This window comes from Lissotriton vulgaris (genome assembly GCF_964263255.1).
Source record: "Lissotriton vulgaris chromosome 5 unlocalized genomic scaffold, aLisVul1.2 SUPER_5_unloc_1, whole genome shotgun sequence".
In the NCBI taxonomy this organism is placed as follows: Eukaryota; Metazoa; Chordata; class Amphibia; order Caudata; family Salamandridae; genus Lissotriton; species Lissotriton vulgaris.
This window is the reverse complement of record NW_028240613.1, coordinates 520,470-539,728: the sequence shown is the minus strand read 5'-3', so window position 1 is coordinate 539,728 and position 19,259 is coordinate 520,470. Positions and strand designations below refer to the sequence as shown.

The 19,259-nt window shown below is 43.4% G+C and overlaps 1 protein-coding gene across 1 annotated transcript in view; it reads right to left on the bottom strand.

Annotated features, from left to right (window-relative positions):
• Positions 1-605: 605 nt before the first annotated feature.
• The window catches only part of LOC147672981 (tyrosine-protein phosphatase non-receptor type 11-like), a 302,524-nt gene continuing 283,870 nt past the window's right edge, over positions 606-19,259 (bottom strand). Inside the window, exons 15-16 of the mRNA XM_086947841.1 lie at positions 17,794-17,914; positions 606-939 (exon numbers count right to left, since the gene is read on the bottom strand). Coding sequence (XP_086803967.1) covers positions 17,830-17,914 — 85 coding nt within the window. The 3' untranslated portion in view covers positions 606-939; positions 17,794-17,829. The remainder of the gene's footprint in view (positions 940-17,793; positions 17,915-19,259) is intronic.

Genomic DNA, 19,259 nt, shown 5'->3' with positions numbered 1-19,259 from the left:
TTATGGAAAAATTCGATTTTGAGACACTAGATTTTTTTCCGAACCTTCCTTGAGCAAGAAAGCTATCATAGGTAGTCTAAATTCATTCATGCATACACAAAACTTGTGACTCTTCTCTGAGCATCAAATGTGATTATCAATCTTTTGTTTCGCTGTGACTGAATTGCTTGTCTGCCTTATATTAGTCCGCCATAATATGTTCTGCAGGCTAGCACTGTCTGTGGCTATTTTGTATTTCTATAGCATGGGTTTAAGAGGCCTGTATCTGAAATAGATTTTTAATTTGTTATAAACCTTCTTAACACGAGCTACCGATTCCTGGTCCTCCTTGTGTAGCCAAATGGGCTGCACTGTTAATTGAATTTGGTTGATGCCGATGTTAACTCCCATCACCTCTCCGTCGGACAAAAAAGTTCATCGGAGGACCAATGGTAAGCAAGTGGGCCCAGAAAATGCTGTATCAGAAGCACAGCGCCAAAATGTCATGCAGCCACTTTTCCAATGTCAGCAACCTTTAAGTGTGCAGAGTGCACCAGACATACACAAACACGTCCCCATGCAGGCCACGTCAAGCTCTGTGGTGTGCGCCAGAAGCAAAAAAGAAATTTCCAAACAAGAATCCATTTTTATTTATACATTTTTACAAAACAAAAAGAGCATTTAAAAATATTGTAAAACTAAGGCAGTTCTGTGGCAGCCCTCGGCCTAGGCACATGGACACCACCTCTGGCCTTCATGCCCAAGAGGAGCACAAGGTGTCCTCCTATGTGTAATAAGTTAAATTTCTGATGCAGTCATGGGGGCTCCTCCTGACCTTGCGCTGAGACGGATGCAAAATTCCTCCATCCATCCAATCAAGGAGGCAGTGGCCATGCTGAACTCCGGGCTCCGCGAGGCATATGGCAGTAAGTCACCTTCACAACTCCAATTTTACAATTCCTAGTAAAGGAAGCACAAGAGAAGTCATTTTATTGGGATACAGATGGGTTAGCCTATAATTAGAGCTTGAGTCTACGTAGGATTAAGATGCCTTGCTTGGGATGGTGTCTGATACACAAGCCTCAGCCACACGCTCCAGGTATCACAGCACACCAAGCACATGTTCCAGCTTCACCTCGGAGCTCAACATTTCCCTTGACCTCATTTGTACACCGAATGCATCAACCAACCTTAGATCTTTCAGCATCTCTCCAGGCTTTTCCCAGACATACATACATTGGAGCTTGGTTAACATGAGGGGATATTGTTTAGTGCATAGGAGACATAAGTCGGCTGAAGCTGGGTCAGACTCTTGTCCCCAGCCCTGGAAGGCTTACATTTTGCAGCTGTTGCCTTGTCTGAAACGCCCAGACAATCTTTGCGGTCATCCTCTGGATTTTACAGGGTGCTGCCACCTATTAGGTGGCTTCATGCTATGCACAGTCATATATCTTGGTGAGAAAGAGGGCAGAGTTACAGGAACATTATTCAGAGGTTGCGTTTGTGAAGGGGTTGGTTTAGTTAAGGTGGGGAGAGACTAGTTGACTATGTTCTTTTGCTGAGGGCCACCACTAAGGGCAGCTTACATTTAGTGTGTGCTTGACAAGCGATTAACAGAACAGCTAACGCACATTATACCTAACAAAACACACCACACACCACCATAAGCCCACATTACACTGTAAGAAGATATTTTTTCAGACTGCATTATGTATACAAACACAATGTATCCCTCCCAGACTTTCCTTTTATAAATGTAGATTTTTCAAGCTTGGTGAAGGTGCAATTTAACAAAGAAAATGAGATGGATATTATTTGCAATTTCCCTTTAATTACTATTCCTCACTAGTATCAATAATACAATTTACAGTGAGCTAAGTAAAGGCAACCAAAGTGTGGAGAGAACCATTTCGCGCCTTGCAATAAGATACAAGAACACTTTCTATTGTTTCAAAGGCTTGAAATTAAATATTTTCCTTTGATCTTTTAGTGCCCTTATGATATTTCATGCTTCCTGTGGGCATTGAGAGTTACTTTTTCCAAGTTCCTGTTTTGATTTGGGACTGTGGATTCTGTTCTATTCATTTTTTGACCCTAAATGCAGCCATTGTCTTTGGAACAGACTTTCCCCGCATAGGACTGGCAGCTCATTTCCATCACTAAGGTAACGACATACTTCTTCCCACGGCTAAACAAGTGTGTAGCAGCTACTCTTTTCCTTGTGTTGCATGGTACCACTGATATTTTTAAAATAAACCGTACCACTAGTGTTTCACATTTTTGCTCTACTTGGGGGAAAAAACAGAAATCAAACAAACAATTATCAAATCAGGAGGCAGAGAATCAACTTCAGAGAGGAGAAGTCCCATAAGAAGTTGGTCATTTACCCCTTCAAGTGCCACTCATGACTGCAGTGAGAATATGGTAGGGGAGAATCTCAAAGACCATGACCTCAATGACCAAGAGCTGGTTGGCACATCCATAAGGAAAATGCTACTTACCCAGTATGCATCTGTTCTTGGCATATAGAGCTATGGAGTCATATGCTTTTGCATAGATGGCCATCTAGTGTTGAGTTTGGATATTTGCACTTTGTCTTTCTTTGTAGAAGTCTTCCCAGTCACGAGGTAGGTGACTCCTCCCTTCGGTGATAGGGAGCATGGGCATCAACTCTATTGTTAGATTGTTTTCCCACAGAGGGTGATAATGGAGTTAGTAAGAGTAGTAAGAAGAAGATGTCCATGATTGCATGCATCTAAGTAAGATGTTACTGCAACAGGTATAGATACCTGGGGAGGCGGGCAGACGCATATGACTCTACAGCTCTAAATTGCCAAGAACAGATTGATTGATATGAAAAGCTTGAATGACTTGGGAATGAAATTAGGATTGGTCCGAATAACTACTTCATTCTGATACATTTGAAAAAAAGGTTCTTCTATAGTTAATGCCTGAAGTTCACCCACTCTTCTGAGTGATGTAGTAGCCACTAGGAAAGCAACTTTCCATGTCAGAAATTGCTGTTCACATCTGTGCAGTGGCTCAAAGGGTGGACCTATTAGTCTGGTGAGAACAATGTTGAGATTCCACACTGGAACAGATGGATATCTTGGGGGAATAACTCTTTTGAGTCCCTCCATAAACGCTTTAATGACAGGTACTTTAAAAAGAGATAGATGTTGTCTATTTTGGAGATATGCAGCTATAGCAGCTAGATGTAAACGTATGGATGTGTATGCTAAATTGGAAAGTTGTAGTTGTAACATATAGCATATAATGTTTTGGACAGAAGCATCAAGCGGGTTGCTGTGGGTATTACAGTAAATTACAAACAGCTTCCACTTTGCTGCATAGCAGGCTCTTGTGGTAGGACGTCTAGCTTCCTTGATAATATTCATACAGTCTGGCGGTAGATTAAGATAGCCAAACTCTAGGACTTCAGGTGCCAGATCGAGGTGACAGTGGTCTGGGTGTCTTATGTCTCCATGGCTCTGTGTGAGGAGATTGGGTGTAAGACGTAGTTTTTAAAAGAGGAAAAACAGAGTTCCAATAGGGTTGTGAACCATGGTTGATGTGCCCATCCGCGAGCAACTAGGATTAGTGTCGGGGATGCTTGTTTGAGTTTCCGAACCACTAATGGAATGAGCGGGAGAGGCAGAAAACTATAAGCAAATATCCCTGACCAGTTCATCGATAGTGCAGTGCCTTTGGACAATGGGTGTGGATACCTGGACGCAAAGTTTGGGCATTTTGCGTTTAGGTGTGTGGCGAACAGGTCTATGTCTGGGAAGCCCCACATTTGAAAGAATGGGAGGAGAACTTGAGGATGTAGTTCCCATTGGTGGATTTGCTGCGTCTGACAACTTAGCAGATCTCCCATCTGATTGTCTACTCCTGGGAGGTGTTCGGCTAGGAGATAGGTTTTGTGATGAATGGCCTATCTCCAGATGTCCGGTGCTAGGTGGGTCATTTGGAGGGAGTGTGTCCCCACCCTGTTCTTGAATGTAGTACATGGCTGTCATGTTGTCTGTACAAATTAGTACAGTCTTGCATACTATCTGATCTTGAAATACTTTTCTAGAGGATTTATATTAAGCGTTTTTTGTTGGGAGCTCCACATGCCTTGAATTGTGTGGGTTTGGAGATGCACTCCCCAACCGGTCAGTGATGCATCTGCTGTTAGTATTATCTGTGGAACCCAGTCACTGAAGGGCCTCCCTTTCAAAAGGTTTTGTGTGTTCCACCACTGCAGAGAGCGATGGGTGCAGCCGTCTACCAACACTAGATCTGTTAACCGACCTCGAGCCTGCTTCCACTGACGTGCTAAGCATTCCTGTAGAAAACGCATCTGGAGTCTTGCCTAGGGAACTATGAAAATGCAAGACTCCATCATTCCCAGTAACTGCATGAACACTCGAGCTGGTAAGGAGTGTTGAGGCTGAAACTGAGACATTAGGTTTTGAATATTTCTGATTCTGGCTTGAGTTGGGTATGCTAGAGCTCTTTGTGTGTCTATAGTAGCTCCTAGATAGTCTTCAGACATGGATGGTTGGAGATGGGATTTGGTCTGATTTACTGTAAATCCTAGTTGGTGAAGGAGTTGCACAGTCTTTTGTGTATGACGCAGACAGCTGTTGTGCGAAATGGCCTTTATGGGCCAATCATCTAATTATGGGAAGAGGTGAACCTGTAGTCTTCTCAGGTGGGCTGCGACTACTGCCAAACATTTTGTTAAAACCCTGGGAGCAGTTCTCACTCCGAAGGGAAGGACTTTGAATTGAGGTATTTGGTAATTGAGGTATTTGCCGTGCGCAGGGTCTAAGGCAGGGGTCTTCAAACTGTGGGGCGCGACCCCCAGGGGGGTCGTGGAACGATGCAAAGGGGGTCGCGCCTTCACAGTGTCACTTCTGCCTCCAGGGCTTCAGCCCCCCTCCTCCCCCATCCTGTGTCTCAGCCCGGGCTGCTGCAGAGCAGCTCGCGCTCCTGGGGCCTCGGCTGGGCAGTGTCTGGAGTCTTATCTCCAGCCCGAGTTTTCACAGGTCTTTAAAGACTATTAGCATATTTACATGCCTTTGTTAACCGATTACCAAAGATTCGTTTTTTATGGTTCCAGTACCCCCTGGGCCCCCACTCTGCCTATTTCTTACATTTGTATTTTTACACTTACTGCTGTAGTGTGAGAATGCATTTAATGTAAAGAAATGTAAAGTTGGGTTGCCAAAAGAAACATGCCTGCTATGTGTTGTTTAAAGATCCTGCAGAGGCCTACTCTTGACACTAAATTGAGTTATAAATAAAAAAGTATGTATTATATAGGCATGTGACTTTTCTGTCTTTATTCTCCTTAATTATTAGTCATGGGTCATTAAGGCACCCTTAGAACTCAGTTAAAAGTGCTTTCTATTTATATTTGCTGTTCTTAGTATTCACAGATAAGTGCAAAAAATACAGCTGTAGGTGACTGCTTATTTCTGGGCCATCAAAATAATGAGCTGGTAACCCTAATCATTAGACTGGAAGTTTGTTGCAGGATCAGCACATTATTTATTTCCTCCACCCTCGAACCCTGATTAATGCCATTATAGCAATAATTTAACTTATATCTGAAACCCTACGCTTCAAGTTTTTGGGAATGCACCCTGCTTTCAGACTACTCACTTCTCATTCTCGCCTTCACTTTCACGTTCACCCTGCAATTCCAGCGATCACAATGCACTCACACTGATCACAATGCACTCACACTGATCACAATGCACTCACACTGATCACAATGCACTCACACTGATCACAATGCACTCACACTGATCACAATGCACTCACACTGATCACAATGCACTCACACTGATCACAATGCACTCACACTGATCACAATGCACTCACACTGATCACCATGCACTCACACTGATCACCACTCACTCACACTGATCACACTCACTCACACTGATCACACTCACTCACACTGATCACAATGCACTCGCACTGATCACAATGCACTCGCACTGATCACAATGCACTCGCACTGATCACAATGCACTCGCACTGATCACAATGCACTCACACTGATCACAATGCACTCACAACATTCACCCACTCACCCTGCACTCACAGTGATCATAATGTACTCACAGTGATCACAATGTACTCACAGTGATCACAATGCACTCACACTGATCACAATGCACTCACACTGATCACAATGCACTCACACTGATCACAATGCACTCACACTGATCACAATGCACTCACACTGATCACAATGCACTCACACTGATCACCATGCACTCACACTGATCACCATGCACTCACAACATTCACCCACTCACCCTGCACTCACAGTGATCACAATGCACTCACACTGATCACAATGCACTCACACTGATCACAATGCACTCACACTGATCACAATGCACTCACACTGATCACAATGCACTCACTGATCACCATGCACTCACATTCACCCACTCACCCTGCACTCACAGTGATCACAATGCACTCACAGTGATCACAATGCACTCGCACTGATCACAATGCACTCACACTGATCACAATGCACTCACACTGATCACAATGCACTCACACTGATCACAATGCACTCGCACTGATCACAATGCACTCACACCGATCACAATGCACTCACACCGATCACAATGCACTCACACTGATCACCATGCACTCACAACATTCACCCACTCACCCTGCACTCACAGTGATCATAATGTACTCACAGTGATCACAATGCACTCACAGTGATCACAATGCACTCAGTGATCACAATGCACTCACAGTGATCACCATGCACTCACACTGATCACCATGCACTCACACTGATCACCATGCACTCACAACATTCACCCACTCACCCTGCACTCACACTGATCACAATGCACTCACACTGATCACAATGCACTCACACTGATCACCATGCACTCACATTCACCCACTCACCCTGCACTCACAGTGATCACAATGCACTCACAGTGATCACAATGCACTCACACTGATCACAATGCACTCACACTGATCACAATGCACTCACACTGATCACAATGCACTCACACTGATCACCATGCACTCACACTGATCACCATGCACTCACACTGATCACCATGCACTCACACTGATCACCATGCACTCACATTCACCCACTCACCCTGCACTCACACTGATCACAATGCACTCACACTGATCACAATGCACTCACACTGATCACCATGCACTCACATTCACCCACTCACCCTGCACTCACAGTGATCACAATGCACTCACACTGATCCCCATGCCCTCACAGCAATCACCATGCCCTCACAGCAATCACCATGCACTCACAGCAATCACCATGCACTTGCACCAATCACCATGCACTTGCACCAATCACCATGCACTTGCACCAATCACCATGCACTCACACTGATCATCATGCACTCACCCTTGCTGCTCCCGGCCATGGCCAGGTGAGCTTCTAATGTGGTAGCGCGTATCCCTGCGGATTGGGAGGCCCTTCACAGAGGTTGACTAGACATCTTTCTGATGTTAATTGCTGTATTTTGGTTATTAACTGATACTGATGGGGTGAAATCTTTCCTCAGCATTATTGTGTTTAAAAAAATTCTAAATAATAAAGCAATGCTACCCCAAAATGGCAGCATCACAGAACATTATTTACATTTTCTGCTCACACAATTTAGTCAAGCCTGTCACATAATTTGGTCCTCACCTTCCTCATAAGCTAGAGGTTTAGAAAGGTTTGTCAGGAGGGGGTCCTTACGCTTGAAAATGTTGACAGGGGGGTCTCGGCATCCAAAAGTTTGAAGACCTCTGGTCTAAGGGAATATGAAAGTAAGCGTCCTTTAAATTCAGAGTGGATAAAAAGTCACCTTGCTGAAGGAGAGGAAGCACCTGTTGGAGTATTACCATATGAAAATGTTCCGACTGAATGTATAGATTTAGTTCTCCGAGGTCCAATATAGGCCTGAGAGAGCCGTCCTTTTTGGGAATTAGTAAGTAGAGGGAGTCCACTCCTGTTCCTTGGTATTGTAAAGGGACTGGTTCTATTACCTCCTTTTGCAACAGAGAAAGAACTTCTTGCTTTAAGAAGAGTGAGATGTTCTTGTGACATGAGGTGCGACCTTGGAGGAATATTCGGTGGAGTGCTTGTAAGCTCCAGGCAATAACCAGATTGGATAATTTGTAGAACCAATTTGTCTGATTTAATCGTATTCCAAATGGGTAGAACCCTGAAATCCTTAGCCAAGCAGGTCTACAGAGTAGTACACTAGTGTTTACTGCCAAAGCTGCTGTATCTGCCTGATCTAACACACCTGATAGAGGTATTAGTTATTAATTTGCCTTCTTAAATAGTCACAGGCTTTAGTCTTACGCTTATCCAGAAGGAATTCAATGAGCTATTCGAGTTCCTCATAATGAGCTCTATCATATCTTGCCAACAATGCTTGGGCATTGGCAATGCACCAATTATTAGCCGCTTGTGAGGCTATCCTTTTTCCCGAAGCATCTACTAATTTGGACTTCTTATCAGGAGGATGGGCAGCCCCTGTTTGAGAGTTCGCTCTCTTACGAGCATTGGAAACGACCAGAGAGTCTAAGGGTAACTGGCCTTTGAAATACACAGGGTCATTAGGTGCAGTCTGTATTTCTTCTCTACCATGGGAGTGATGATCCTAGTTCTCACAGGGTCTTTAAAGATATCCTCAGTGTGTTTGAGCATTGCCTTTAACATTGGTAATGTTTGTGTAGCCCTTTGATATGAACTCAGTGTCTTCAACAAATAAATCCTCCTCTAACCTCTCCTTGTGAAGCTCTACCCATTATACTGTGTGGCCCTATCAAGGTGCTCAGTGTACTCAATGTATCATCTGGAGGTGAAGGCCTGAATGGATACAAGTCGGGGTCATTATCAGGTTAAGGGACATTATAATGATCCCATGGATCATGGTGCATCCTGTGGTGCATAGTGATCTATATCCACATCCCCTGTATCCTTTGGTTCAGGTAATGGTGATGTAGAGGAATATGTAGGTGTAAAAAGCAATTCTTCATGAATGGGTGAAGAAGGTGAAATATAAGGAAAAGGGTTAGTGGCCACATTTTTCTTCTTTAAAAGAATGTGGTAGTCCTCTGGTAAGCCTATTTTCAGGAAGTTTGGCATGAATATGACCTGTTTCGGGATGAATAACAATTTCCTTTTGTTTCGGATACGGTGGATTTTCTATCTGAGGCTCTTTATTTGCTGTACTTTCTTTAGATGCCGGTTTTGGTGTCAAAAGTTTCGGCTCTGAAGATTTAGGTTTACACAACGGTGGCACAGAAACCAGAAGGTGTTTCGCTTTCGACGCTAAAGGTTTCGGGTCGGCACCGGCGTGGGCACGGGTAGAGCTCGAACCGGAAGACTGTTTAGGTTTTGGCGCCAAGCCCGAAGGCAGGGTGGTCGAAACCTTTTCTCAGTGCAGACCTTGGCCCGAAGGCAGAAGAGGGACCGGAGCCTTTTTCTTATAAAGGAGATGGTATGGGAAAGAAGTCTTTACTCCTGAACCTTTGTCCCGGTGTCAGGTCTTCGGAGTCCGTGTCGGATATTGAGATGTGCTCCTCCTCCATTTCTGCTTCCTGCACTTGCAATTCTTCGTGTTTGGACTCTTCTCCGAGGAGGTCAGACGCAGAGCCGCTTTGATGGTACATTTCGTGACGTAGAGCCAGCCGATCACGTAGGTTTTTCTTCGACTGAAACGACTGACACGTTTTGCAGCCTTTCTCGTCGTGTTCCAGGGATAGGCAAATGTTGCACACTTTGTGCAAGTCGGTGTGCGGGAACTTAGCGTGACACCCTGGGCATAACTTGAATGGAATCCGTTCCATCAGCTGCTACTGATCCCGCTGCGGGTATGCCCAACGGCCTTACACGAATGTTCCGTTCTAAGGTTTTCTAGAGCAAGCGATACGTGGAGAATGGGAAACGCGATCAATACACAATACCGTCTAGGGTAGTGGATTGTGCGAAGGGGGCCTGAAGAAACGGTCCCTAACCGGAAGGGCAGCCATTCACATCTAAACAAGTTGGCAGAAACAAACAACCTAGCAATGGAGTCGATGCCCATGCGCACTATCACCGAAAAGAGGAGTCACCTACCTCATGACTGGAAAGACTTCTTTGAAGAAAAACAAAGTGCAAACAGACCCAACACTAGATAGCGATCTATGCAAAAGCATATGATCTACATCTCATATGCCTCGAAGGTGTTTCATGACCATGTCTAGCTCCATTAAAATGTTTGTCTCAGAGGCATACACCTCTTGTACGAGATTCACATTCTTGTGTTCTATAGCAAATGGTCACTGGCTAATCATGTAGCCCAAGAATCCAACTACCTTTCTGGTGATGCCATTACTTTTAGCATACAAGCTATCCCCTATTTTCATCAACCTGTGGGTACCCCCCCCCCCCACCTAGTTGCGGGAACAGAATCTGCTTGTATGGTAGTTTGTTCAGAACTTGCCAGTCATGTAACTTGCATGACGCAACCCATATGCGCAACACACCCTTCACCTGTGCCAGTTTGCACTCACCAGTTGCCTTCTGTAAAAAAGAGGCTATTTGTTTTACTTCAGGCAGAGGAGCTGGAGAAGGGGTGATAGCAAAAGGAAATAATCCCCATAGGCAACAGTCACGGTAAAGATGCATCCTTTGCAAGGCATAGTAATGCACACGTTTATGCAGAAGTTATTCATCTAGCTCTACTGGCTTAAGCACCTGCTGAGATTGCAATATTAGCACACAAATAAAGGAATAATTCATTAGAATGCAAAGGCCTGGTTCGCTCAAGGTACAATTGTAGTATCCTCCAGGTGTAGGGGTTGCTGGCATTCACCACTTCCACAGGTAGGTCACTGAGCGGTTGCCACTCAATCTCCACACATGAAAGTGTAGGCAATAGAGATTCAGGTGCTGAACCCAGCCTTGTTGGCACAGAAGGCCTTCCTAAAGAGACAGGTGGATAGCAGGGCTAATGTCCAGACTTAGCAGCTTGAAATACCAGACTCTCAAAGCCAAGTCAGAATAAGCTGGCCCAGTCCCTCTTGATGTTCTTCAGAACAGCATCAAAGACTGGAATTCCACAGAAGGCAGAATGAGTCCCCCACGTAGCACGAAAGGCTTCTGATTGGGTGTTTGCAGTAGTGAAAAGATCTCCCTAGGCCCACACTACTGTTTTGAATTGCCTCCTGGTGCAGATGCCGTCTGTGGTATCTGCTGAATTCACCCACCCAAACATTCAGGAAGCCTGCTAGGTGGTTGACAGTCAGGGAAATCGCCTGAAGGTCCACCCAGCGCCAGAGTCACATCGCTTCCAGGCACAACACAGAAGAACCCAACTCACCTTACTGCTTGCATAACATGTGGCAGTCATGCTGTCCACCAGAACCTGAACAGGTGTGTCCTTGATGGAGGCAGGATAGCCTTGAGCGCCATTTAAATAGCATGCAGCTCTAGAAGATGTATGTGGTGCCGCTGCCTCATTGAAGACAAAAAGCCCCGCGATCTCCACCCTATCCAGGCATGATGCGTCCATCACCAATGTGAGCTTTGGATGAAGCAGGGAGAATGGTATGTTGCAGTCCAGGGTGGTGTACTTCATCCACCATTGAAGGTCCTGGGGAACAAGCCCAGTGCTGAGCCCACTGAAGGTCTAGGTTCTACTGCAGGGCCCATTTGTGCCAATGGGCAGGATGCACTAGTAGACGGCCTAAGGTAAGGAGACAAAGAAGCCTCAGAACTGTCTGTGACAGAACACACAACTAAGCCAGAATCATGAGGATCATACCCTGAATGTCCTTGAATTGCTGCTCTTTCAGTATGGCTTTCAATTCTACTTTGCCCAGAACAACCCCTTTTCAAGGGAATTCTCTGCACTGGTAAGATTTGGATTTTCAGCTTTTTGATGGCAACACCCAAGAGAAAAAGTAGAATGATGGTTGTCTGCGACTGAATAACAGCTTGCCTTCAACAGCCAGTCCTCAAGGTATGGGAATAGGTGGATCCTTGATTGCAAACATAAGCTGTGACAACAGTCATCACAGTTGTAAATGCTTGAGGGGTCGAGGTAAGATAAAAAAGCAGGAGGAGACATGCAAGTGTTCCTAACCCACAAAGAAGCGGACAAAAGACTTCTGGTACTTCAAAATAGGTATATGAACATATGCGTTCTGCAAGTCCAAGACCTCTCCAATCCCAACGATGTGTGGTAGAGAGTACCTGCTCTAGAGTCAACATCTTGAATTTGTCCGCCCGGTGTTCAAGAACTGAAGATCCAAAATTGTCCTGAGCCCTTTGTCTTCTTGGACACGAAGAAGTAAAAAGAATGCACTCGTGCACATCCTCTTCTCAGGGACTCTTTCACTCCTTTGGCCAGCAAAGACTGAACTTCTTTGGCAAAGATAGAAGCATATTCTGCTGAAATCTCTGCAAAAAGCAGAGGAACTAGAGGGGGTGTTTGACTGAAAGGGAAGAGTGTAACCTTGACAAACAACTTGCAGGACCCACTGTTCTGAGGTAACTACATGACCGCTCGGCTGGTAAGAGTGCATCCTGCCCCCTGTCTGCCGATGACGCCTGAAGTTGGAGCTTGGCTGCGGAGGAAATGGATGAATACAAGGTCTCACCCCGCTAGTGACCCCATATCCTGCCACTGCCATGTCCACTGGAGACACGAAAGGGCTGTATGGGCTGCTGAACAGGCTCATATGGCTTTATCTCGCAGAAGTCAAAAGTAACCTCAGAACGTCCGGTATTGTTGGTGGAACCAGCAGGTCAGGGATAATAAAACTAAGGAGCGGGCCATAGCATGACTATCCTTAAACTGCTCCAAAGTGAAGTCTGCCTGGTCTCCAAACAGCCTGGAACTACAAAAGAAATATCAATAAGCGATGCTTACATGTCCCCAGAATTACCTGGGGCATGCATCCGGGCATACTACCAGCAGGTGCACAGATATCTATAGGTGAATAATTATTTGTGAGGGTGAGCTTTAGTTTTTCTCCCTTTTTTGGCAACAGGACACTAATAGCGCTCAGTTTCTACCTTGTTTAAATGAAGTGTAGTTTTAGTTAAACTGTGCATCATATAACTGTTAACATAGTCAATCAGACTGGTCTCCAGTCCTACACAGTTTCTATTTTGGACATTCACACATCTACATATAGTCAATCTATGATGTATAGATTTGGGGTCCCCTTACTACTTACTTTTTTCCTAGAAGGATCTAGGGGCTTATAAAGTAACTTGAGGAGCAGTAGCTTGGATAATGTAATTAGTAAAGTCACCAATGATGTAATTTAACATGTTATGAGAGATGGAATAAGTGGGGTCAAAAGCAGGCCATGGCGGGGGACACGGTCTAGTTAGTTCACTGAACTATAACTGGTGAATTTCATTTTTTTTGTTTATAAATAGTTTTAACTCATTTCAACGTCTAACTAGAACGTCACTTTAACCACTGCCGTTATTTTTTTTTTAGTGACCAACCCAGAGCACTGATCTCTGTTATCAGGTTACTGTCTCTGCCCCCTTCTACCTGCTCACCAGTCTCCATCTTACACTCAGGAACTCAATACTGTATAGGACTATGGTGTCACCAGTGAAGTCATGAATGATGACATTTGACATTTTTTTCTGCATGTGTCACGTGATAAAAACCTTTAAAGTGCTAGTGCAAGACAAGAACTATGTTACATAGTCACACTCCGATGTATGTACATCATTGTGTTCAAAGTCAGTGATTATAAGGATCAGAATTGATGCATAAATGCTTTTAAACAATTTGCCACTATTAAAATTGCATTGATGTACATATGCATTGAATTATACAAGTGATGTCATCAATGACGTCATGAGTGCTGTAATATGTCAAGTTATAAACAGTGCAAGCCAGGGGAACAAGTTATAGTAAGCTCAGTAAACGTTATTTTTTACCTCATTTCAACATCCAACTACTATCACCTTAGCTTTTGATATATATACATACATATATACACACACACATACACACACACACTCGTACTCAAACCATCGGCTTCTTTTGCTGGCATGGCGCTCTACGAGTGGTGCGTTGCCTTGTAACCGAGCCCGGTTGCCATTTATTTACACACACTTCCCCAAAAGGAATAAATTAGGTCGCACTCGTGCAGGTATTTAATGTTCTTTAAAAATGCTATTCTCCAGCAAGAAAACAAACCTCCAACGTTTCAGTCTCAGCTGCACGATTTGTGTGCGACCTAATTTATTCCTTTTGGGGAAGTGTGTGTACATATATATATATATATACATATATTTTCTCTCCACGATCCCCGGTCAGGTTGTAAAGCTGTCGTCGGGCGGTCCGGGTTTGGATACCGAGAGTCCAAACAATTCTTTCAGCAATCTTTTCATATATCCAAAGATACTCGGACACCTTCCTTCTGTGAAAAACGATTTAATGCGGCAAACAAACAACGCGTTTCAGCGGTTAAGCCTTGATCACGTTCAAGAGCCTAAGTGCACGTAAATAATTTAAATCAAATGGTGTACACAGTTACCAACATAAACATAGGACTCACATTTAGGTGCTGTGCTTGGTAGGATAAACATTTCGGCCATTTTGGAAAGGTAAAAATATAGGTGGAAACAAATCATAACATCCGGATATTCTATATCTGCACCGAATCCTGAATCTATGATGCACATAATTCATATACCGCTAAAGTACAAATAATTGAGACGAAATATTATCAATATTATACATTTTTCTGTGTGTCACAGCTCAAATTATTCCTCCAATATAATAGATGCTCCATTAAAGCATGGTTGTCCCATTTTATAACTCATATCGTCCTCATTTCTTCATTAGTGCATATTCATAATGAGTCACTCGGAAGAAAGTATAATATTCTACTTCCATTATATTGACATTGCCACGGGTGGATATGAGTGCCCTTTTATCGCATAAATAAAAACAGGCTGACATTATGTGAATGCGGTAATTCCGCCCATGTGGGCTAGAACACAAATGTTAATGAAAGAACACGATTGCTAGTGGATACATGGTATGCATCATGGAGCTTCACCTTCCATCTGCACGGTTAATGGCCATAATATTCTACTCACTACAGCACCTATAAGAGTAAAAAATTAAAATTATTGATTTTCTGACTGGGATATTGTTACAAATATAGCTCATGCAGTTCACATTAGTGGAGATGTACCGCTAATTCCTCTGTTACATTCAAACCATAAGGAACAATGCTGTTAAATTCAATGATATACAGTGATTCCAGTTTACGTAGGGACAGTTCTTTATCACCACCCCTAATACCCAGATCAACAGAATCAATTACCACCATCCGTAATCCATTCGCATCTTGGTAGTGATGTGAATCAAAATGTCTAGCTATTGGGTACACTTTGTTGTTATTAACAATAGCTCGGCGGTGTTCTAGAATTCTTTTCTTCGCCTGGTGTTTGGTACTTCCCACGTACCATTTTTTACAGGGGCAAATCAATAGATATACACAGTGTGTCGTGTTACATGTCAGATGCTTTCTAATGGTAAACTCCCTGTTGGTGTTCGGGATAGATAGCTTTTTACAGTTGACACTGTTTTTACAGGCTTTGCATCTGTTGCAGCATTTAAACCCTATCTGTGCTTGTTTGATGTTGCTACTACACTGTGTAACATGATTGTGGCTTAGTTCATCTTTGAGTGATCTGCACTTTCGAAATGTGATTTGGGGATTGCTGCCCAAATCTGTTTTCAGATGGTCATCACTTAAGTGATGACCATCTGAAAACAGATAGGGTTTAAATGCTGCAACAGATGCAAAGCCTGTAAAAACAGTGTCAACTGTAAAAAGCTATCTATCCCGAACACCAACAGGGAGTTTACCATTAGAAAGCATCTGACATGTAACACGACACACTGTGTATATCTATTGATTTGCCCCTGTAAAAAATGGTACGTGGGAAGTACCAAACACCAGGCGAAGAAAAGAATTCTAGAACACCGCCGAGCTATTGTTAATAACAACAAAGTGTACCCAATAGCTAGACATTTTGATTCACATCACTACCAAGATGCGAATGGATTACGGATGGTGGTAATTGATTCTGTTGATCTGGGTATTAGGGGTGGTGATCAAGAACTGTCCCTACGTAAACTGGAATCACTGTATATCATTGAATTTAACAGCATTGTTCCTTATGGTTTGAATGTAACAGAGGAATTAGCGGTACATCTCCACTAATGTGAACTGCATGAGCTATATTTGTAACAATATCCCAGTCAGAAAATCACTAATTTTAATTTTTTACTCTTATAGGTGCTGTAGTGAGTAGAATATTATGGCCATTAACCGTGCAGATGGAAGGTGAAGCTCCATGATGCATACCATGTATCCACTAGCAATCGTGTTCTTTCATTAACATTTGTGTTCTAGCCCACATGGGCGGAATTACCGCATTCACATAATGATGTCAGCCTGTTTTTATTTATGCGATAAAAGGGCACTCATATCCACCGTGGCAATGTCAATATAATGGAAGTAGAATATTATACTTTCTTCCGAGTGACTCATTATGAATATGCACTAATGAAGAAATGAGGACGATATGAGTTATAAAATGGGACAACCATGCTTTAGTGGAACATCTATAATATTGGAGGAATAATTTGAGCTGTGACACGCAGAAAAATGTATAATAACATTGATATTATGACGTCTCAATTATTTGTACTTTAGCCGTATATGAATTATGTGCATCATAGATTCAGGATTCGGTGCAGATATAGAATAACCCGATGTTATGATTTGTTTCCACCTATATTTTTACCTTTCCAAAAATGGCCGAAATGTTTATCCTACCAAGCACAGCACCTAAATGTGAGTCCTATGTTTATGTTGGTAACTGTATACACCATTTGATTTAAATTGTTTACGTGCACTTAGGCTCTTGAACGTGATCAAGGCTTAACCGCTGAAACGCGTTGTTTGTTTGCCGCATTAAATCGTTTTTCACAGAAGGAAGGTGTCTGAGTATCTTTTGATATATGAAAAGATTGCTGAAAGAATATATATATATATATATATTATATATATATATATATATAAATGTACAGGGATTTATATAGCGCAAATCACCGAGCGGTTTCTAAGCGCTTGCTTAGGGAACCCGTCCTGGTATTCCCCTGTGAGATAACCCCGGCAGGGTATCCGCAAGGTGAAAGCCAGGCATCCCGCCGCGAGGGGCCGTTGTGGAGATTAAGCAAGCTATTGCCCAGAGTCGCAGAGTGTGAACCCATGAATCGAGTAGGCACCGGAGCGAGAATTGTCGAGTCCATGGACATTTTAGGACTCAAGACCCCGCCGAGCCGGGAATTGAACCCTGGTCCCGGGCTGACCTCTGCTTCCAGGTCTGCCGCCTCTAACCAGTGAGCCACACACACACTTACACACACTTATACACACTTACACACACACACACACACACACACACGCACACACGCACACACACTTCAAAATGGGTCATAGTCGCTTCCATGCTGATTGAGTATTGACAGATTCACGACTTGCACACTTTATTTAAAATGGAATTCATTCTTTGCTGCTCAAGTACTACTTTACTAAAGTCCGCAACGCATAGTACACCACGTCAACCGTCTCAAACCCACAGCTACATAAAAGACCACAACACTACACCGCAGCACATCAGAAATATATAAAAACACCCCATGACACGCTAAAAACTTGGAAAAACAGTGCGTTCATTAGCCTTACCTGTACACTCATTGCTACTTCCAAGCAGGCGAACTACTACCGCCCAGTACTGCTCACTCCAGAATCCTTGGCGCTCAGTATGTTCAGATTTTCGTACACCCCTGCAGAGTCTTCGTTAACCCTTCAAAGAAACCAGAAGATTCTTCATAATATGTATGCATTACATGGTTAATTGCCATGCTTCCATGTCACAATTACACACTTGCAAAAACCATATACACATACCTGTCAACCCTACAAATTTAGCCCCTAAATACATGTTGGGAGGGAAAAAGTTGAGGTGTCTACCACACGAGGTAAATACCATTACCACAGGATGAGTTATTTACCATGTGTGGTAAATCCATCCAATTCAGAGTTTTTAACTATAAAATTAAGCATTCGATGAGCAATATATTTTTAACAGTCCTCGTTATGAATGTTTAGCCTTTTTTCTGGGTCTCTTCCACTGATAAATTTTGACCTGCCAGAATCTGTAACAGAAAATTCTGAGGGTGCGATGATTATCACATAACATGTAATTCCATCCCTGCACAAACTTGTTGGGGCGGAGATCGGAATTAGCTCTTAACTTATAATATGGGCGTTAGGCACAGGCTCTTTCGCATCCCTTTTCTCAGATTACTTCTTTCTCTTACATTTACCCTTAAAAGCACAAAAACCTAACAGAGCTACAGTACTTGAGTGAGAAACGGAGGTGATGGAGACAGGACAAGGTCAGATAATAAATAGCTGCAAACAGGATTAGTGGGGAATTAGCATAGTGAATTTGAGTTAATTTGAGCAGTGGACATGTGAGTGTTAGTTGGATTGAAAAAGATAGTGGAGGGATAGAAGAAAGAAGGGTATAAAAAGTGTTTATTGGGAGATCATAATGGTAGGATGAGGTTCAGGATGAGTATAAAGAGAGATGGAGGAGGAAAGAATCTCTAAAAATGGATTAGGGAGATCATAGTGGTAAAACGAATGTTGGGAGGAGTAAAGGAGGGATAGGGAAGGGAAGAATTTAGCAGAGTTGTTTGGAGGTCCTAGTATTAAAATAAAGTTTGGGGTGAGCCAAGGAGGGATAGAGTAGGGAAGAGTCACGAAGGGGTTATTTGGATTGAATATCTTAAAATGCCTATTTACTTTCTGTACTTTCCACTTCTTGCCTGTCCTTGGCCTCCCCACAGCCAAAAAGAAGCTGTGCGCTAAGAATGGGACATTAGTCACCCTATGATGCCATCAGGATCCCAAAAGGTGCGTCACCTCCCTTCCACTACCCCGGTGCTTCGGAGAAACGACGCTCAAGACACGACCTAGGGTTTTGGTGAACCCTCCTCGCCAATATAGGCCGATTCAGAACACCAGGGACTCTCGCTTCGGAACAAGGCTTCGGGCGTCCACTGGGCTATCTATCCCTCATTTACTCGTTTTAGGTAATACACTAGGTGGCAGCTTTGACGAGAGAAAGTCAGAAAGACAGT